The 23,141-nt window shown below is 37.1% G+C and overlaps 1 protein-coding gene across 3 annotated transcripts in view; it reads right to left on the bottom strand.

The window, feature by feature from the left end:
- Positions 1-22,883, bottom strand: part of memo1 (mediator of cell motility 1) — a 37,873-nt gene extending 14,990 nt beyond the window's left edge. Inside the window, exons 1-5 of one of the 3 annotated variants that reach the window (XM_028820210.2) lie at positions 22,829-22,862; positions 22,493-22,574; positions 18,788-18,869; positions 16,341-16,409; positions 3,262-3,374 (exon numbers count right to left, since the gene is read on the bottom strand). In XM_028820210.2, the coding sequence (XP_028676043.2) occupies positions 3,262-3,374; positions 16,341-16,409; positions 18,788-18,869; positions 22,493-22,553 (325 nt within the window). In that variant the 5' untranslated portion in view covers positions 22,554-22,574; positions 22,829-22,862. Of the gene's footprint in view, positions 1-3,261; positions 3,375-16,340; positions 16,410-18,787; positions 18,870-22,492 lie in introns of all 3 variants that reach the window. The other 2 variants (XM_051919385.1, XM_051919384.1) reach the window with 2 other exon arrangements.
- Positions 22,884-23,141: the final 258 nt, after the last annotated feature.

Genomic DNA, 23,141 nt, shown 5'->3' with positions numbered 1-23,141 from the left:
TAAACACATACTTTCAGAAAAGTCAGCACAAGTTATAAACAAGAAACGCATTCCTGTAATAATGCAGTTCTTAATTTAAGATCTGTCTGTCTGCCTCATTCACTGGTCAAAAGTCCTGTCTTCAATGTGTTTTGAATGTTTTAAGCACATGACTGGATAAACTAACCTGGATTATGCAACACAAGTAATTGTACTCTATCATTAATTTTTTTTTTCTCTCTGCTGTCATCAGACAACCAAGTGCCTATAGTTTACAAAATGTTACAGGAACTTTCAATGGGGCAAAGTTCTACAGTCAGACATGACAAAAATAGAGTTTTCTAGCTTACACACCAGAGGTGGGTTTGGTTTAAGTCTAATGACAGGAATCCCACTGTAAAGTATGGCGGAGAACCTTTGATGTTGTGAGGCTGTTTATCTGCCAAAGGACCTTAACAACTTGGAATCTATAACAACATGTACCCTAGCAAGTATTAGCAGATATTAAATCAAAACCTGACTGCCTCTAACAGAAAGTTTAAAATGGGAAATTGTTGATTTTGAGGTGTGCTTTGGATTATTGTCCTGCTGGAAGATCCAACTAACAAACAGTTCAGTGACCACAAAATTGTAACCATTAAAAACACTGGAGGTGAGCATAGACCTTGAAACCATAAAGATTTTGTATGTAAGAACAGTCTCAGATCCCTTGCCATGTGTTTCCCAAACCCATTCAGCATTATAGAAAACTCAGAACTATTATGCTGGCAAAGGTGGCTGTGTAAAGTGTTAAATGAAGGAGTGCCAATAATTGTGGCACACATATACAGTGGTGTGAAAAACTATTTGCCCCCTTCCTGATTTCTTATTCTTTTGCATGTTTGTCACACAAAATGTTTCTGATCATCAAACACATTTAACCATTAGTCAAATATAACACAAGTAAACACAAAATGCAGTTTTTAAATGATGGTTTTTATTATTTAGGGAGAAAAAAAATCCAAACCTACATAGCCCTGTGTGAAAAAGTAATTGCCCCCTTGTTAAAAAATAACCTAACTGTGGTGTATCACACCTGAGTTCAATTTCCGTAGCCACCCCCAGGCCTGATTACTGCCACATCTGTTTCAATCAAGAAATCACTTAAATAGGAGCTGCCTGACACAGAGAAGTAGACCAAAAGCACCTCAAAAGCTAGACATCATGGCAAGATCCAAAGAAATTCAGGAACAAATGAGAACAGAAGTAATTGAGATCTATCAGTCTGGTAAAGGTTATAAAGCCATTTCTAAAGCTTTGGGACTCCAGCGAACCACAGTGAGAGCCATTATCCACAAATGGCAAAAACACGGAACAGTGGTGAACCTTCCCAGGAGTGGCCGGCCAACCAAAATTACCACAAGAGCGCAGAGACGACTCATCCGAGAGGTCACAAAAGACCCCAGGACAACGTCTAAAGAACTGCAGGCCTCACTTGCCTCAATTAAAGTCAGTGTTCACGACTCCACCATAAGAAAGAGACTGGGCAAAAACGGCCTGCATGGCAGATTTCCAAGACGCAAACCACTGTTAAGCAAAAAGAACATTAGGGCTCGTCTCAATTTTGCTAAGAAACATCTCAATGATTGCCAAGACTTTTGGGAAAATACCTTGTGGACTGATGAGACAAAAGTTGAACTTTTTGGAAGGCAAATGTCCCGTTACATCTGGCGTAAAAGGAACACAGCATTTCAGAAAAAGAACATCATACCAACAGTAAAATATGGTGGTGGTAGTGTGATGGTCTGGGGTTGTTTTGCTGCTTCAGGACCTGGAAGGCTTGCTGTGATAGATGGAACCATGAATTCTACTGTCTACCAAAAAATCCTGAAGGAGAATGTCCGGCCATCTGTTCGTCAACTCAAGCTGAAGCGATCTTGGGTGCTGCAACAGGACAATGACCCAAAACACACCAGCAAATCCACCTCTGAATGGCTGAAGAAAAACAAAATGAAGACTTTGGAGTGGCCTAGTCAAAGTCCTGACCTGAATCCAATTGAGATGCTATGGCATGACCTTAAAAAGGCGGTTCATGCTAGAAAACCCTCAAATAAAGCTGAATTACAACAATTTTGCAAAGATGAGTGGGCCAAAAATTCCTCCAGAGCGCTGTAAAAGACTCATTGCAAGTTATCGCAAATGCTTGATTGCAGTTGTTGCTGCTAAGGGTGGCCCAACCAGTTATTAGGTTCAGGGGGCAATTACTTTTTCACACAGGGCCATGTAGGTTTGGATTTTTTTTTCTCCCTAAATAATAAAAACCACCATTTACAAACTGCATTTTGTGTTTACTTGTGTTATATTTGACTAATGGTTAAATGTGTTTGATGATCAGAAACATTTTGTGTGACAAACATGCAAAAGAATAAGAAATCAGGAAGGGGGCAAATAGTTTTTCACACCACTGTACATGAGAAAAGTATGTGTTTTATGATAAAGACTTTTTTCCATTCAATTATTTTATATCAATTAAAGGTTACATTTTTTTAATGAAAGATCCAGAGTACAAAAAATAAAGACATTTTTTCATAGCCCAACTTGCTTTTATTTACCAAGGGTGCCAACAATTAGTGAATGGCAGGTCTATTAAAAAACTGAACTTTCAGTGCTTTTAAATTAAAAAAAAAAATTCCAAGAACAAAAATCCAGTGAAGGATATGTTAAGTTAAATTGGAGATTTGGTGATGTGTCTGACTACTTTTGCAAGGCACCATATATGAATTAGCTTGGTTGCCAAAAACCTGACCCTCAGAAAGGTCATGCAAAGAGACAATTTCCCCTTGGGGATTAGTAAAGTATAATTACATTCCACATCTTTGAGATGCAGGAGTGAAACCTAAAGTACATTGGATTGACTCGTACAAAAATGTAGGAGAATGTGCAAGCTACACACAAAGAATGACTAAGTCAGAATATGGTACCAGCCTACTGGAGCTTACTTCATTAAAAATATGGGAGAGGCTATTTTTCACTCATTGCCTTGTTCTTCTTACGTCCTAAGTAGTCAGCTGACTTGGTGTTTTTATTCCATTATACTTCATTATGCAATTTACTGCATACTTGGATATACAGTATATCAGTTGTCTAAAGCAAAATGCACTAAATATAATGAAAACCATATTAATATAATGTTTCACTTATCCATTCATCCATCTCCTCAATTTTTAATCAGGACTACTTGCATTTAAAGTCAAGAAGTGCAGGAAGATTTCAGAAGAAAAAAAAAATACAACAGCAACCTACTCTTCTGGTCAACTCTCAGGTCATACAAAGGTGTTCTGTAGATTTCAGCAGGAGAAAGTGCACAGCGTGAGAGTGGAACATGATGCGAAGGTCCCAGTATAAAAACTCTGCGACTAAAAGAGGGGAAAAAATGGTTTTATTTGAAACATGACAGAAAGTAACCAATGGAAGTTAAACATCAATTTACATGTATAGTATTCCTGTTTTTGACAGAAGGATATTTTCTTTTTGAATTTGTGTTTTCTTGTTAAACTATCTAAACCCAAATTACAACCTTCTTCCCTTACCATCCAAAAACAGATAAATAAAAATGAATGAAAATTAATCTAGTTTAAAATTTGCAGCATATAGAATGATAACTCACATAAATTATTGGTTAGACTTTTACCATGTGCTTTATTTTTGTGTGGCTGCACTAAATTTTCAGATTACAGTTTTAGGAAGTGTTCACATGAAGGAAACATTTGTTTAGCAGGCCAATAAGGTAAAAATAAGCAAACATGAGCATACAGTAAATATATTTAAACTTAAATTATTATGATCATACCAGATTATGCAGGCTAAAGTATCAGGCCTACAACTTCAGTTACAAAGATTATCAGGGAGTGGCTAATTTTCATTAGCTTATAGAGCCACAAATGTCTCCAGATCGTTATAAGCTTTAGGTTTGCCAGTAGTAATATTTACAATAGAAAATAAGACATTTGCCTTCTCAAAAAAAAAAAAAATTAAACTCTGTGCTTATTAAGGTGAAAAGACAACACTGACACAATCCAGTTCTTTATATTTACCTTAAAGGCTTTAAGAATTCAGCAAAAATTAGCTATATTTGATTTCAAATTACTTCTGTGTTTCTAAAGACAAATTTGAAATGAAATTGCACATGAAAAATATTTTAAAATAAGATAATAAATCTGATCCTGTATAACTAGGAAAGATTATCCTAACTTCTAAAGTAAATGCAAATGGTATAGGCTATTATGGTTCTACTGCTACCATAGGTCCCCAATTAAGGACACAAATGCAATTAAAACTGGTGGTTTCATTCTAACCAAATAAATCATTGGGTCTTATTTGTGTGTTGTGACATTTTGTATTACTTCACCAAATATATCATACTTAGGGCATCAATGACAGCATCTGTTCACATGTATTTTTTTACTGGGTTTAGCTGGAAAGATTCAGCTCTATAATTTTTTACTGTCATACTATATATCAGAGTAACAACTTAATCTAACGAAACACTCCTTTTTTTATTGTTATTGTAATCTGAGACTGTAGTTTGCTCCTGTTCATTTAAAAAAAACAAATTTTCAAAAAGTAATTAAAGATGAATACAATTAATAAAGATAAGCAAAATAAAAAGATGGTTAATCAACAGCATGAAACACATTCAATGCACTAACATTTAAGAATACACATTTATATATATACTAGCTGTGTTAGTCAGCTTCACCCACAGCAATTTCTAATTCTATGGGCCAGTTACACTGCCATTGGTTAATCAGATGTATCAGAACTCTTCTGTACACAAGATTTGTATATACATATATATTTTTTAAGCAGAGGCCAATATTATTAGTCCACTTGAGCTGCTTAATGTTGAACATGCTAACCACAGTCCTTGGTGGTGCTGGTGAGAAAGAGATTGAAGCAAAACTCCATATTATAGAACATCACTAATAGTGGTGATGAACTGCTAAAAATCTAAAAACTGTCCATCTGCATCAAAGTCTAAAATTAGTACTGCCTTAGTTTATAGTGGTTTTGAATAAATGTCTACAAAAAAAAACAAAACAAACAAAAGCTACTAATTACTTTTACACACTCAAAAGCACCATACTGTTCTCATCTTAACACATTCTGAAAAACAGTACTTCCATCAGCTACAGAAAAAAAATCATGCTTCATCCTGTTCAATTGTGGCTTGGATCCATTGGTTAACATGCCATTTTTTGTTTTTTTTCTTTTTTTAAAGTTTGTGAAGGTAATGATGATATGAAGATGGACAACAATGTTGGCTTCTTTAAAAATGTAAAACTATGCAGTGATTAAAAAAAAAAGAAAAAAGATTTATTGTCACATGTGACACACACCAGGGGTCTCATGTATAATCGGTGCGTACGCACAAAAATGTTGCATACACCCATTTCCACGCTCAAATCACTAAGTATAAAACCTAAACTTGGCGTAAGCCATGCACATTTTCACGCTAGCTTAAACCCTGGCATATCCAAGTTCTCCACTCGGTTTTGCAAACTGGCGGCACCCAGTGTCAAAGCACTGTTTCTGTTCCAGTGTGGTTTCCCTTTCTTTTTTAGATCCACATCCCTGACGCAGCTTTATCATATACACTGAAATTAACAGCATAATGTTTATTAGTTTAAGGCATCTGATTGTAATTAACCCGTAACAATATAATGGTCCACGGAATGGCCAAACTATTCCAGATACCATGGCTGCTTTAGCGTTGTTACTCACTGTACCTACTACTTCTTCTTTCAGCTGCTCCAGTTAGGGGCTGCAAAAGCGGATCATTTTTTTCCATATCACTCTCACTGCACCACTTGGAGTATTTATATCACTGTATCTGAGTGTGGAATCACAGCTCTACAGCAGCTGATTGGAAAAAGAATTATCGGTATACAGCTTCAAGCAAACGCTGCCTCATATTGCTGCCTATTTGAACTGCTCTCATAGGGCAAACGCTTCAGAGCCTTTCCTGTATTGACCTCGCGATTCAGAAACAGTTTCACCCCAAGAACTATAAACGCACTCAATCAGTCCATCAAGTGCTCCTTGTAGAACTGTTTGTACTTATGAGTACAATTACCTCACTGTAAACTCGTGATACAGTTATAATATTGCACAACCTGAGCCACTTTATAAAGCGTGTATTTACATATGATGACGATATCATTTTAAGATGAAATGCAGCAAAATATGTTTATTACATTATACAGATAAAATGTTAACATCATTTAAATAATCTATATTGTTAATAATTGAACATGTGAGGTCACGGTGCCGCAGTGCTAGCGACGATCTGATGCCCCGTTCAGGAATTGTTCCTGCCTTGTACTGTATTCTTGCTGGGGCTGGCGCGACACTCGAAGGATAAACTGATAGAATAATTAAACATTTACTATAAAGATATTTCAATGTTCCTTAAAAGTTTTCAAGAATCTGCGTTCTAAGCTTACAGATGGCTTAACATCTATTACAGAGATGATTGTGTGGTGATTGGGCACTTGGAGAAAGAAAAGGAAGGACAGGAATAGGAGGTTAGTACGTTTGACAGATAGTACTGCTGCAATAAATTATTTAATCGAAGATAGCGCACAGTGCAGCAAGCATCTTGCGTGAGGCAGGAACAATCTCTGGAAGAGGCGCCAACTCATCACTATCACTGCCCCACCGTGTTCCCATGTTTAATACATGCTTTAATTCCTATCATCATGAAAATGATATCAAGTATACATCTCAGTAATTAAATTATTCAGAGAGCTGTAATATAACGAATTTAATGGGTTCTGTGTCCTGTCAGAGGAAGAGAAAGCCCGTTTAAGATGCACGTAGTGATTCACACTCAGAGCACATAGAAGAACATATACAAAACAAAGCATTTAACATGCTTCTTCAGTTACAATGGCATTTGAGAAACTTGTAAATTAAACAATTTTAAGATGAAGTTTATTATGTTCTACTTTAATGACAAAATAAAATTTCCACTTTAATCTGGTAGTTTAAGATTAAAGTTGACATTTCAAGCTTTTTTCCGCACTGTGTCCCTACTTTTCTTTTCTCTGTACCCCATATGATACTGAGACGGTGGGCTACAACTCGCCTTTTCACGGTGACTTTGATACCTGACAACTTCTTTTTTATTTCGGGCACTGTGCGACTTTGTGAACTTGAGCTTTTGAGTTTCTACGACACTCTATGTCACTTGATCAACTTCCTTTTGTTGTTTATACCACTGTTAAAACCAACAAATAGTACGTTTTTCCTTGCCTCCACTTGGTATTCGCTGAAAATTTTCTATTTTCCCCTCGTGCTTTTGCCATTGCCTTTTCACAGAACGCTGAGCTTAAGGGCTATTTATATTGATGTGCATATTCAAAGAGGCGTAATTCTGGGAGGAGTTTGGGAGTTGCAACAGGCGTGTGCGTTACTTTTCATGCTGACTGGGATTTATGTAGTGGAAGAACGTGGAAATTGGTGAACACACAGATTTATGCATCTGGATTATTTTGTGCGTATGAACATTTCCGCTTTTGTCTGTACACCATGTTTTAGTGTGAATTCTACACACGGCGTTATGCATGAGGCCCCAGGTCTGCCAAAGCAATCGACGGTGCTGTGGGATATTTTTCCCCAGTTTCCAACTGTGCTTGTTTCACAAAGAAGTCCCTCCTCCCCCGCTCTTCTAATCATGCTTGATTCACAAAGGGGGTATCTCCCACCCCCCACTCTTCAAATGCTGTTGGTGGGTTGGCAAGGAACTTAAAATGGGAAAATGGAGTCCCAAGGCCATAAAGAGTAGTGTTTCTCAACCAAGATAAACACTGTAACCCATTGAGAAATTGTTATTGCTATCCAAAACTGGCTGAGGGGAGGGGGAGAAAAATCATCTTGAGCAGCGCACTGGCAGATGGGAATTGCAGTTACACTTGACATTTGCACAAGGTGGCAGATAAGATGAAATGGGGAGGATAATATATTAAATACCATTCTTACTGGATCAGTAGCACAAGATTGATTACGCTCAGAGCCACAGGTCCTGAAAAAGCACTTGCTAAATCATCTTCTTCACGCTTCATCAAACTGTATTCCTTTCACTTTGCTTCTGTAGACAGCCTTCATTTGCATAAAGCAGCAAGCCCCATTTGTCCATGCAATCGCTGTCAGTGCTGTAGCGAAACGGGATATGCAGTGCGTTACAATGTCCCACTCACTAGAGCAATATTAATGTAAAATATCAAAAAATTAAAACAGTCAGCTAATATTCGTTTTTGCATGTCACCAAATTTTAATCAAATCGGCTTTTGTGAGATTTTTGGCTATTTAGTTTTTCTACTGTGGGTTTTTTTTTTTTTTTTTTAACACCTAAATACTGATATATTCAAATGTCCTTTTTTGGTGGATGCCTTCTGCTCTAAATGTGCCATCGTGCCAAATTTCAGTTGTTTAGCTAAACAGGACACAGTGTTTTTGTGGATGAGTGAGTGACTCAGTCAACTTTGCAAAATATAATTTTACAGGCATGCCTAACCCATTCATGGGGCAGGCAACAAAAATCTGCAGCCTACAAATCACATGCATACATTCTGAAACTTGCCCATGTCAGTGTCACAGGGAGCTGGAGCCTATTACAGTTTCAATCAACATAACATAGGAAACTACCCTAGACAGGTAGTAGAATGCAGGGCACACACATTCACATCCACACTGGGTAAAACTACAGGTTCTAATTAATCTAACCTATGTGTCTTTGTAGATATAGGAGAAAACCCACAAAAAACTGCACAAATGTGCCAACTCCTATCTAGACAGCAAGCAGGAGCGGTACTGACACCCATGACAATCTGTTAGACATGACAACAGTTAATGCTACTCCTTATGTTCAAAAAGATAAAAATGTTAACTGGTAAGTTATGACTATACAAAAATAAAACAAAAACATAACTACATAAACAGACATTCAGAAAAGCCGATATAGTCTCCTTTTAATTAGAAAACACCACCAGTTGCCACACTGAAATTTCACTGTAGGACTTACCCATTGATTGTTGCTTAATAAAACAGGTTTAAAGGTATTTTTCAATGTATTTAAATAGAATGTGACAGTAGTGCTGGAAGGTATACCGGTTCATACCGAAAACCATTTTTTATTTTTGTTATGATATGTATTTTTCTTATACCGCAATACCGGTTTAAATAGCAATGTTCGGAACATGGCGCAGCGGGAAACTGTTTAAGGGGAGACTTTTTTCACTGCTACACCGCTAAACACGCATGCAATGGAGTACATGCATTAGTGGAGGTATTGAGCGGTGAAAATTCACAGAGAACATTCCAAAACTGAAGCTGTAGCAGACGATAAAGTTGAACATGATGACACTGAAGAACTTTTACTGAAAAAATGAGCCGAAGGCAGTTAAAGAATGCACCGGGCTTGTTTTTAAAGAGACTGATTCAAGCATCGTTTTAACCTCGTTGAATTTAATGAAGACTTTTTTCTATTGGATTTTAACCTCCACTTCACTTCTGTTTACAGCGATCGGTTCATAGTGTGCATTGTTGCAATGTTACTTTTCTTAGTTGTTTATTAAATTACGGATTTTTCAAATGTTCATTTTTTTCCCTGTGCTTAAAACTCATTAAAAAAAAAAATGTTTACAGCAAGCGGTTTGTAAGGCTATAGCGTGAATTCTTGCAATGTTACTTTTCTCTGTTCATGGTTTTCTCAGTGTTATTCAATGTTTTTACATTCAGTTTACTATTATGCTGTGCATTCTATGGTATAGTTAACTAATTTTGTGCTTAAAAATCTTTAAAAAAAAATACATTTACATACAGTTCGTATGGTCTAGAATGGATTAATTGTATTTACATACAATCCTATGGGGGAAAATTACTTCGGGTCACGACCAAATCGGGTCACGACCAGAGTTTTGGAACGAATTATGGTGACCCGAGGTTCCACTGTACCAGCATTTGCTACAGGACTGTCTACGACAAAAAAAAGCAAGTGGTGGATGGAGATAACCAACACTATTACAATCTATATAGCTAACGTTTCAGTAGACAGATTATTAACATTAACAGAAAGTGTAGTTGGTCTACAAAAAATATTTACTCTCTATTCCTTTTATAAGACATGTTCAGTGCAATACAACTTTTGACAAGCACCTCTGAATATTTTACTAAGTCTAAATGCCTCTTTGGATGGTTGAAAATACGTTGTCAAAATTATAGTTTTAAGTTGTTTGCAAAATTTGTTCAATAAAATGGTTCTATATTTTGACTGCAACTGTAATGCAATGTGATTCCTTCTCTTCATTAGTGCCACCCCCTTGAAAAATATCACTTTATGGGGCCATGCAAACCTGTATTAATACTTGTGTGCACATTAAAATGTTTTTTTGTACAATGTACAATTCTCATGATAGTGGAATAGGCTATTCTTAGCCAGTCTACTGAAGTAATTGCAGTGGAAAATGTGGTTAACATCCACTCATGCATGGGAAAAAAATACCGTTGAATACCGTGAAACTGGTATAATTTTGAAAAATACCGTGATATAGAATTTTGGTCATACGACCCAGCCCTATGTGACAGCTTAAATTATTAAATACACTGCTCTGCCTACTAATCACTTCATTTTTCTTTAAAAGAAAGGCTGCATCTCAGGTGTAAACATTATAATTTTTAGACACTGTACTGCAATTTCAGCAGAAACATCTTGCAGAACATGGTTGCTGTAGGCAATGTTTTCAAGAACATTTAAAGTAATAATCCAGACTGTAAAGGTCCCTCACCCCTAAGTCATCAAAAAATATCCATTTTTTCCACTGTAATATCAGGTATTTTTCAAAGTATGGTTTTTCTAAAATCACATTAACTTCTTACAAAGAATTATGTTCACTTTGAAAAAAGTTTAAACAGGAAGAGGAACATGGAATCAAGCAGGAGCAGAGATTTATATTAACAAAAATTGGGTTTTAGTTTTCTCAAATGTCCAGGTAACTGCCCGATAAACTAGACATAAACCCAAAGATGCACTGTCTCATTCAATTCAAATAAAAAGAGGGGAACTTTGTTAGAAATTGCTTATCTGGCCTGTGAAACAAGATTGAAAATCTCAAGAAAAATCAACAAAAAGGTAAAACAGAATACTTAGAAACAGTACAGGTCAAGTGAACACTTTCAGAGTGAGGAGAAAAAAAAAATGGGAGAATGCCACATCTTTCTAATTTACTACTATACAGTAATCCTTCGCTATACTGCGCTTCGACTTTCGCGGCTTCACTCTATCGTGGATTTTATATGTAAGCATATTTAAATATATATCACAGATTTTTCACTGCTTTGCGGAATTCTGCGGACAATGGGTCTTTTTACTTCTGATACATTCTTCCTCAGTTGGTTTGCCCAGTTGATTTCATACAAGGGACACTATTGGCGGATGGCTGAGAAGCTACCCAATCAGAGCACGCAGTTAAGTTCCTGTGTGCTGATTGGCTCAGCGACGGAGCACAGAATTCAATTCCGCTGCATTAACCAGGAAGTCTCGTCTCGCTCATTCAACATCAACGTGCTCCTGCTACTGCTTCAGGGGCCGTGCCTAAGCGCCAACGGAAGATGCTAACGATTTCCGAAAAGGTAAAAGTTTTGGATATGTTGAAGGAAGGGAACAGCTACACCGCTGCAGGACACCATTACGGAATCAATAAGTCCACGATTCTTTTTTATTTAAAAAGGAGGAAAAGAATATAAGTTCTATGGCCGCAGTGTCCTTTAACCAGGGCGCAAAACGAGTTGTAAGTGGATGTAATAAGGCGATAGTCTGGATGGAATCTGCTTTAGGGATCTGGATTGAAGACTGCCAGAAGAAGAACAACTGCGGTGCTACACAGTCGCCTGAAGAGGCTCCTTTAGAAGAGCTGTAACGCTCTCCTTTGTTGTGCAGTAAAATTAAACTCATCGTTATCGGACAAGTCGCCATGTCATTGTTGGTGAGTAACATAATTAATTTTCTATGTACAGTACTTATTACATGTACATAGTTTAGTATCAATGCACACACATTTTACTGTACAGTATACAATTTTTCTTGCATTGTACGTATTTATTGCTGGTGGCCTGCCTGTCGTAATGGCTGTAACATATGGGATATCGGAGACGCTCGATATCTTTAAAATAATATTTAGGTTTTACTGTATATAAACAGTGTGTTTACATACATAATTTCAATGAATCTTACCTAATATCTAAGAGAATACAAAGGGTTTATGCTGTATAATTGTGCGGGAAATGTTTATAAGAGTGTGGGTGAGTTTATAAGGGCTTAAAATATATAAAAATAACCATATTAACATATGGCTTTTACTTCGCGGATTTTCACCTTTCGCGGGGGGTTCTGGAACGCAACCCCCGCGATTGAGGAGGGATTACTGTAGTCCTAAAACAAAAAGCCAATGAAAATTCTCCAGCATGTTGTGCTCATTGCCATTTTTTCCAAAAAAAAAAAACTTTTGCTGAAATAAGTGTTTCTGGAACTGAATGGGAATAAATTTTGTTTCAAGAGTTCGGAAACCAGACTATTAGAATTGCTCTCAAGGAACACTTGTAAATGTGTAAATTGTGTTTTTCACTAAAATAATATCAGAAAAAAAAAAGTAAGCAGAAACCTGCTTACTCTGTTTTGTGGTATTTCTAGAAGCAAGCAGGACAAGTTATATCTTTTGTGATTTCTATGGGAGTTTCACTAAAATAAAACAAAGAAAAAAGCAAAATGGTTACAGTTAAAAACCTGTTTAAAGCTTTTTTGGAGTTTTGCTCTCCAAAGTAAGTGAACAATGCATTATTCCCAACAGACATAGGAAACTGCACATTTTTTAATAGCTGAATATAAACAGCAAACGTAATTAGGGTAACTTTTGTTCTTTTTGCTCCCATTTATATTACTCTTCTATGGAGACATGTTTTAAATGCAGTGTAGTCATAAGTCCATGAAATATGATAGAATTGGCAAACATATTAACATTCTTTTCCGAGGGCTTTAATGATTATGCCTTCTTTCCTGTTCAATCACTTAATGAATAACTCTATACTGATATTAAAGGGAAATCACTTTTACCTTTCAAAATTTTATATTGAAATCAATATTACCCTGTAATTTACATTGAGAAACGAATGATGAATGCAGCCCCAACGCACTTGTAAAACTTAACATAAATAAGCAATTTTGAAAGGTAACAATCTTTTATTTTGTACAATGCTTGAAATGCTATTACATGGAGAACTATAACATCATTTAAATGGTTATACAGGAAAAACATAGCTATGGTCACTAATGCTATTAAAAAAACTGTTGCTTTGTGATGCTATGCTTCCTCTCTCAATTACACCTTTACCTTTATGCATGCTATAATTATACTTTTTATTTCTCATAGCACACTTAAACAGCCTAATGAAACAGAAAATTGATCCAAACACTAACAACTACATTTTGGCAGAAAGAATGTTAAGACCTCAAACAGTCAACAGACAATGTTAATACTATCCCTTGGGCAAAATATAGTGCTTGCAGTATTGGTGGATAGCGGGAAAATGGGGATTTGTGGAGACTGAATGAAAGATGGAAGGCGCAAAGCAGAAGCAGATACTAGCGTGGTTTTGAAAAAAAATGAGAGAATATCATTAAAACTCGGGCCCACGTGGCAAAACTTTGGCAAAAACTGATTAAAGCCTACAATGCACAGACTGTTTATAAAAAGAGCACCAGTCATTTAGCTAAAAATGGGCAGAATTACAGCATCCAGCTACTGGGCAAAGTTGGGAGAAATTTGCATTAACATCTAATGGCTACTGTGATTGTAAAAATACTAATATGAGAGCTAGGAACACAGAGACAAAGAAATTTTAACTTCATAAAAAGGAATACTCCATGCAAAAAATGTTTTTATATGTTTTACATACACCATGCAATTTGTAGTAATGGCTGAGAAATTTTTTGAATAGCATGTTTTCATGCAAAACAGAAATAAAGTTTGTTAGAATAGGTGTCTATTGCGATTAAAACGGGACAACAGCTAGCAAATCAAAACATCTATGAAAAAAATCTCGTTACCTGTATCATACAATTCATATCAAATCATTCAGTCATGTGCTCTCAATGTCCCAAAAACATATTTTCACTAAAAATTGATAAATTAACCAATTCCAGAAAATGCTCCCATGAATGAAAATGTATCGTGCTCAGATGCAAACAAGCATTTGAGTTGTACATCCACCTCCTGTCAAATTTACATTCATAAACACAATTGGGAGTACTTTGGGTTTATTTAGTGGCAGTCTTCAAAACTGCATAGGTGAATTGACTTTCTGTTTGTTTAAGCACCTTGGATATGCACAAGTACAAGACATATTCTATTCCTGATCATGTTTTCCCTAGCTTGTCTGTAACTTTTAATCTTCAGTTGTGTATGTCTCTCTTTTATCTTTTAAATACTAAAAGCACAATGCTAGCCCACTGAATTAGCTGTCACAGGGCTGGACTCCTGACCAATAAATAAAGGATCTCCAATTCAAATGTTTGGTCACATTTGAGAGCTTTCCATTTTAGTTCACAAAAGCATTTTCCAGAACTTGTTTATTTAACAGTATTTTAGTAAAAAATACATACATATATGATGTTGAAAGTATACCACTGGATATTTTGATATGTGAAATATGCGACAAAAGTAAGGTTTTTTTTTTTTTTTTTTTTTTTTTTTTTTTTTATAAAAAAGGATGTTTTGATGTTATTCGCTGTTGTCATGCATTGAGCCCCTTTAAGTTCCGGCATACAAGAAATTTTGTTATCTATCTTTTCTGTTCTCTATGAAAATATTAATAAATTTCTCTCAGCCATCACTACAAATTAAATGGGGTAAGTAGCAGATAAAAAATTACTTGCGGTTGGAGTATTCAGTATGGAGTAAGTTTCAATATATTTTCCTTTCGCATTATATAAGGATGATGGACACAAAACATTTGCAAATAGAGACTTTAAAATTAGGGCGGCACGGTGGCGCAGTGGGTAGCACTGCTGCTTAGCAGTTGGGAGACCTGGGGACCTGGGTTCGCTTCCCAGGTCCTCCCTGCGTGGAGTTTGCATGTTCTCCCCGTGTCTGCGTGGGTTTCCTCCGTGCGCTCCGGTTTCCTCCCACAGTCCAAAGACATGCAGGTTAGGTGGATTGGCGATTCTAAATTGGCCCTAGTGTGTGATTGGTGGGTGGGTGTGTTTGTGTGTGTCCTGCGGTGGGTTGGCACCCTGCCCGGGATTGGTTCCTGCCTTGTGCCCTATGTTGGCTGGGATTGGCTCCAGCAGACCCCCGTGACCCTGTGTTCAGATTCAGCGGGTTGGAAAATGGATGGATGGATGGACTTTAAAATTAGTTTTTTGATAATTTCTGAAAAATATAAAAGGTGTCAATATTACAAGGCACCATGGTGTTTATACATAAATATGCATAATCAAATAAAATGTATAAAGAGCTAACAAGCAGAAGCAGTGTCTCAATTTATAGTTTTCACTACAGGATTTCCTCTTTATGTTTGCCTTCAGTAAAGTATTACAAAAGGCTGAGTCAAAGTTTTAAGATAGCCAACATAAGAGAGACAAAACTAATGAGGGGGCAAGCCATGTACAAGTCTATAAATGTGTGTGAACATATTTTAAGAATGTTAAATCAAGGAAAAAAAAAAAAAAGAGCATGTGACAGACAAGACGGGATGTCCTTAGACTATGCCAAGAATACAGTTTAGGCAATGGAACCCAACAGTGCAGACTATTTAACTGTTAAAAGGATCAGGTAGTTGGCAATTTGTCTAATAAAAGGTAAACAGACTGAATAAATAATTTGCTTAAAGTTAAATCTACTATAACCTTGCCACCACATTCAACTTTGTTGAGCAGGCAGCAAACATCTTACTTATAAATATCACCCCATTTGAAGTATATGCCTTCCTAAACCATGACTCATAAGCATCGAAGCAAAGGTCAGCACCCTACCTAATAAAATTAACTAGGAAATTGACTACAGCTTAACAAAAAATATATATATATGTAAACTTACTTCAGAGAGATTAGACCTATCTAGAACATCACATCATGCAGACCAGTGTCTTTGTGGATCTAGAAATAATTACAACCAAAAAAAAGTAATTTACATTTCAATTAAATACCACGGAATGTGGTGAGATTTTGACATTACTAAAGCCTTACAACTGGTGCAAGCACGACACAGAACAGAGTATGGTAGATGGGATGGCATGCCATTCTAGCAATGTGTAGCATTATGACTCACGTAATAGAAGGGTCCACCTGTTTATAAGCAAAGGCTGCACAGGCTCCACAATAGGTGTAACCAGCATGTCTGCAAAAAGAAAGAAGAGACATGAAGAACGATCTTAAAAATCTTGCCCACCCTTTATTACTACTCAAGAAGTGGAATCTCCATTATATTCCCTTATTTCATTGTGTGAAACAGGAGCTTTTAATAGTCAATTCAATACATTAATAACTTTATGCAAAGTGTATTTTTTTTCTAAAATTGTCATCTTGAATAAGAATTTGATTTATCAGCATCAAATGAAAAATACTGCTAATCTTTTATCCAACAGTTAAATGAGGTGACTGTTACTGCATTTAGGATGTGATGGAATCTGACAAGATTTCACAATGACCAAGATATGGAAAAATAACACCTTCACCACTAATAAAAACAGAAAAGAAAAACTCTTTCATAAGTGACACCTGTGTATATCGCACCGAGTTTCTAGTTCAACCTGTTTATTCCAAGTATGCCATCTAGTTTTCAGATTTTTTTTTTTTTAACCAACCAAATCCAATTATGAAAAGTGGGCTGCACTTTTCACTAATAAAATTTAATCATTTGTTAATTACACTGCAGAGGCACTACAGAGCATTTTAGCAAAGTCTGAGGCTACACTGTGACTGCCAAAGCATGTAGAGGCTTACTGTAATGGTCCGGGTCAGCTCCACGCTACCTGGTTATTTTTGGGAGTCTTTCCAACTCTGCACTGTTGATAGTAATAGACCAAGATGAGCTACACAAATGAGAACACACATATCCAGCCAAGGGGTAGATGCAAAGGTGACAGTGATTAAAAACAATCAAAAAAGTGTTTAAAATAAATAGTGCAGTGTATCCAGTCAAACTGTCAATAAAAATAATTCATAAAAAGAGTTTTAATCATGAAGGTTAAAAATCCCCCAAAAAAATTCATAAAAACAAGGTTAAAATCCCAAAGACAATTCTTTTAAAATCTCATGACCCCAAAGGCTTCCAACTAAAATTGGCATCTCCTCCATTTATCCCAACTGGGATCTTGCAGCCAGAGAAGAAGTCCTCCCAACAACTGCAGTCAACTGTCTATTCCTTGCTCAGGTTCCCACTGCCAGACCACGGCAACTCTGGAGAGCCGTGCCAAGCCACACGTCTCCGGCTGCCTGTCCCTCAGCGTCTACACGAGGCCCTGCACATCGGGTCACACCTACACCCTGGAAATCGCTCAGTAGGAGTGCCCCTCCCTCAGACTCCTGCAGCCCTGAGGCTCCCACCCTACCATCTGCCTATGTTCTGCTTCAGCCAGGCTCTCTCACTGCTGTCTTCTCTTCCTGTTATTTCATCTCCTTTAACCTCTGCTTTCTCTTTCATTTTCCCTCTCTTACCTTGCTTGGGCACTGGTGTGACCCTCTGCCCAATCTAAGGTATGAATTGAGGCACCGGACTGATCCACTTGCATTCAAACACGAGTACGCGATCAGCAAGGCACCACAATTAACCGTGGTGTTATGCAGTCATGCACCCATAAGGAGTCTGCATCCTCTTGGGTGCGCTTATTTATTTGAAATTTACACAATGCCAAGGACCACATATTACATTCACCCAATAAGATTTGAATCTGTAATTTCTAACAAATGAATTAAGAGTCTGAAGACCTATATAAATTAGAGGTTTTAGGTTTTGATTTTTAACAAATTTGCAAACCTTTCAGAAAATGTTTTCACTTTGTCATTAAGGGTTATTGAATGTAGAATGATGAGTAAAATGGCACATTTATCTATGCAAATCTAAATCTAAAACACAATACAATACGCAAAAGATAAAGGGGTCTGAATACTTTCTGAATTCACTGTAGACTGTGGTTACAACTTTAAATCAATTACAGGTTTCATTTTTGAAACTATATGATGACCAGAGACAAAAAAAAAAAAAGACTTGATTATCTTAGGTTTCACCATTATGCCAATTAACAGTCGTCCTAGTTTATGAATAGAATCATAATGCTACCCTTCAAACTTCTAAAATGTTTTGATTTATAAAAACATTCTTGTAAGAATATTGTCCTTTAAATTTGTTTAGTGCTAGTTTAAGAATTATATCTCCAACATCAGAATATGAAAGTTTGTTTCAGTCTCAACATCATGTCCCTGGTTCTGAAGGCCTACAAGCAGCATATTAACAATGATACTCACAAAATCCACAAGTAAATGCTAGACAAGAATGAATCCGTTACACCTGGAGCAGCTACTAGCAGAATCATTCTTCATTTGATATGTAAAGGCTGAGGCAGTTTATCTTCCAAAAAATCACTTAACTACTTCAACAATGTTTGTTTAATGGAGTACCAACAGAAATGATTGAATGGAAAGCTCTGTGTCTTTTAAAAGTTATGAAAGGCAAGAGGAGTCAAATGAAAAAGGGCCTTTACCCGTATTCAGACTTACGGTGCAATAATGGCTCGAGCAGGTCTTTTCGTTACATGTGCTTGAGATAGCCAGCCTTCTAATTGTGCATTCAGCTGGGGTCCTGAAACATAAGGAAAACAGAAGAGATTGGGAGTTTTAAAGGGAGGACTATATAACACACTGCCAGATTATCTAAAGAATGTTGTGGGAAGGCAACTAATCATTAATCCACATAAAATTAAGGTTACCCTCTAAGAAATAAAAAAGTTCCCTTTCCTCTGTAAAAAAAAAAAAAAAAAGTCCACACACCAAAATACTCATTGTACCCTATTGTGCTCACCCTGGGGGACAGAGTATAATAAGATTACAAATGCCTGATGCATTAAAAACAACTGTCATTATTTAATAGTAGGAAGAGGTAGAACTAGCAGCAAGATATATCACCAGACAAAATGTTTCAAAATTACACTATAACATATTCCTATCTCTGTCCACTGGCTGGTAAACTGCAGATCTTAGACACTATTTATAGGGCATGTCCAAATCGAAATAACGTGTGAACAGACCATATCATCAGTGCAAGCCACTGGTCTCTGGCAGTAAGAAACATGAAAATTAGATGACAACTTGAGTCAACCCTTGCATCCAATGAACACACCCCACCCACAATCTGCTGGGTGAATTCACGGCTGTTGAACAACAATGGCATCCTGCAAACTAAAGTAATGCATATTTTGAAGCAGATGCTAAAAAGCTGGCATAGATGACTTCATGCAACATGGTAAACAGGGCAAGGGTATAAACACCAAAGCCAACAATTAACCTGTAAACTTCTATAAATGATACAGCTGTATGACTGTCTCTGGGGAGTGTTTCTTGAAACCCGGTTTTCGGGGATTTTGGTTACTTGGGGAAATGCATGAAGGGTTTGTGGAGTGATAGGAAATCCTCAGTAGTTAGAAAATTGATGGGGTTGATCAACGATCCCAACCTATCAAAATCTACTTCTTCAACTACTACCCTACCAATAGTCCTTAAGTATAAAATGTTCTCTGTTCAGATTCAACCCTTCAAATGATTCGCTGATAATAAGGCACTGTTTATCATTTAAAGTGCAACAGTCACAAGTCTGTCACTAATATAATCAAGAAATGTAGTGGACAAGGCAAAGCCCCCCACCCGAGGAAGTCCACTGATGACTTCCTCTCTTGTGGAGAATTCTACTTGTATTTGTATTCTTTGTTTCTGTCCGATTAACCAACTTAAAATTTAGTTTGGCAGGTTACCATTAATGCCAGTGGCTGTTAAGATTCAGAATAAAACTTCACTAGGAATGGTCCTCAAATGTTTTTAAGTCTAAGAAAAAAATATTTTTCATGCTTTACTTTCATCTGCAACTGTACATAAATCTGCCTGTTCAAAAGTCATTTTATAAAATGACTTAGCAAAAATGAACAACTCCAGGCTTATCAATTTAAATTCCCAAAATCTTAATCAGATTTCACTTTTTTTTTTTTACTATTATAAAATGCTTTTCCACATCACTCAACCATGATTAGCTGAACTCTGTACCACCCTATCTGAAATGTGCACTCAGTTCCCCCACCATAACTGATTTGTTACTAGATACAACACATCCTACTTCTTCCACCAGACACAACTCCACTTACAAAAAAATCCAAAAAATTACTTTCCATAGATCCGAGGCTGACATTTGCTAGTTACAATCTTCATAAATTAATATTTAGCTCTACTTTCTCACAGTCAGACACATCTTAAATAATCAGATTCCCAACTACAATACAAATATTTCAATTCAGATCAGTTATTTTTTTTACTAGTTTTATGATAAATCAGTATTAATGTTTCTCTTCAAGCCACAAGTCTCTATGCTCCAATATTATTTTTCATTAATTATGGGTATTAAAGGGGAAATTACAGGAATACTCCACCCAAAAATGTAATTTTTTTTAATATGTTACTTAAACCATGTAATCTGTTGTGGCAACAGAGAAAAAAAAATTATCTCAGACTTTCACGGACAAAGTACTTGACAAAGATTCGGACTCAAGATAGATAGATAGATAGGATTCTTGACCAATGAATGAGGGTGAGGCGGATGTAGAATTAAAAAGCACAAAATTACGTGAATGTGCCTTTCCTGTTTACATTGTATTCCGAGTTTTCTGGAAGCAAGTACTAATTCTATTTTAGCAAAATACATGTATTTTGCACTTTGAGCATACAAATGGATAATGGACATGTGGATTATGTGACACGAGTTACATGTGTTTTTTCCCTATGGACAATTTTAACATTATTTGTCATTGTCAAGTGTTGGTCACTATTGGGTTTCCAATAAATTTGAATCTTTTTCATGTATTTGTCATAAACACTGGAGATTAACTTTTTTCTCAGCCACCACTACAAACTCTATGTGGTTAGTAGCATATAAAAAATAGATATTTCTGGGTGGAGTATTATTTTAAGGGCTGATGCCTTGCATCAACCTCTTTTAATGTTTTTTTTTTTTTTTAATGGCACAAGTTAAAAGCAAAAGTTAAATATGGACCTTTCCAAACACTAACAACAGGGGTAATTTGTTACATCAATCGCAACTAACAAACTGCTTTATCAAGAAAAAAAAAAAAAAAAAAAAAACACAACATTTGACACTGACCATCCTTTTTTCTAACTGGATATCCGGTTCAGATCCGCAAGAGGCTGTTGCCTATACCAAAATCACTTGGTATAACACTGGAGACAATCCCCAAAAGGCTATGTGCAAAGAAAACCATGAAAACATACGGGTAGTATTCTCTGGGTTTGGGATCGTAACTGAGTGGCTGCAGCGCTTACGACTGCGCCACAGTGCTATGTATACTTCATTTATCCTTTAGCCGATACACTTGCTTTCACCTTCCCATAGCTGTACTTTGCAATCGTTGGATATAAAAAAAAATGCAGCTCAAACGTCATTTTGGCACCCTCACTTAAAAGTGCTTATCATCTGGAGAAGGTGGCGTTTGGTACTGGGGGAGTGGCACCGACGGGCACAAAAGGGGCCAGCTACATAAAAAAAGCTGAGTCAGGCGAGATTAAAGCAACACTGCACTGTCATGTAAAAACAGCTGGGCCAAAATGTTAGGTGAAAACCCTATCCTCGTATACGATGAGTGTTGATCGTGCACAAAGTGGCAGCTTTCCAAAACCACCAGAAAGGCGCCTAGACAAAGTTTCAGCATGTGCGCGCGACTATTCTGTGTGAAGAGGGTGCAAAGGAGGAAATCGAAATACACTCTGGAGCGATGTATGCGGCCGACGACTCCCATCGCTTTCAAACCGTTTACTTAGGCTTTTACAACAGAATGAATCAAACCGGAAGGCACCCCCCTCTTCCTCCTTATCCTCTTCCTCCAACAACCACCCAAAAGCGAACGATTCTAACAACAAAGCACATCAGCCCCGGCCTGCTGGCAAAACAAAATAGACAGGAACAAATGAACTTCCACCAAGCAGGACACAGACAAAAACCTTCTAATACACATGCCCACGTGCTACAGTACTAACATCTTATAAACAACAGCAGTACAAGGATTGATCGTCGCCCCTCCACCGCCCCACGGCCTCCAGTTTTGAACCCTGATATGAGAAGAATCCTACCAAATGAGCAATAGCAGCAGCTCCCCTATCCATCAATAACCCGGCCCATGCGAGTCCAGGACCCGGCTCCCCAAGTCGTACCTGAGGCGGTGTACCAGCTGCCAGCATGACTCGCTTCTCTGCACACCACTCGGTTCGACATCTTAGCGCTCGAGATGCCTATCTTGGTCAGTTTAAAAAAAGAACAGAAAAAGTAAGTATTTTTTCCTTCTATGATAAAAAGGAAAAGCCGTCAGTGACGCGGGTGGGGGATGGGAAGCAAACAAATCAAAAATATGAGTGACACGGGAGCTGAGGGATCACAGAAAACTTAAATCGAAACCAAACAAAAGTAATAAAAGCAAAATAACATTAAAAACGGTCCACGGAAACTCAAAAATGAAAGAAGCATGAAACAACCAAAGCCTGCTAAGCCACCTTGTCTACGTTCTGAAAATGCACTGCTCGCCGGTCTTGCTTTGGCATAACTCGGCTACCGTGAGAAGAGCGGAAACGCAATCATTGGCTATACAACACAATCGAGCGCTCCAATTCGTCGGTTCGTGAAAGGCAGGTAGTTTCGCAGCATCGATTGGCCAGCTCCTTAGTGTAACCGTCATCCGATTGGTTAGTTGGCTGAGAAGGGTGGAGCAGTTTGGGGTTGAGCTAAAGAGTTGCAATGGGCGTGGTTGACACTTCATTGCAAATCTCTCGGTTTGGTTGGCCGATTTTGTAACTATGGTCAAAGGGA

The sequence above is a fragment of the Erpetoichthys calabaricus genome, chromosome 15 (genome assembly GCF_900747795.2).
Source record: "Erpetoichthys calabaricus chromosome 15, fErpCal1.3, whole genome shotgun sequence".
Lineage (NCBI taxonomy): Eukaryota > Metazoa > Chordata > Cladistia > Polypteriformes > Polypteridae > Erpetoichthys > Erpetoichthys calabaricus.
The sequence above is the reverse complement of the archived record's forward strand: the minus strand, read 5'-3'. Positions and strand labels throughout refer to the sequence as shown.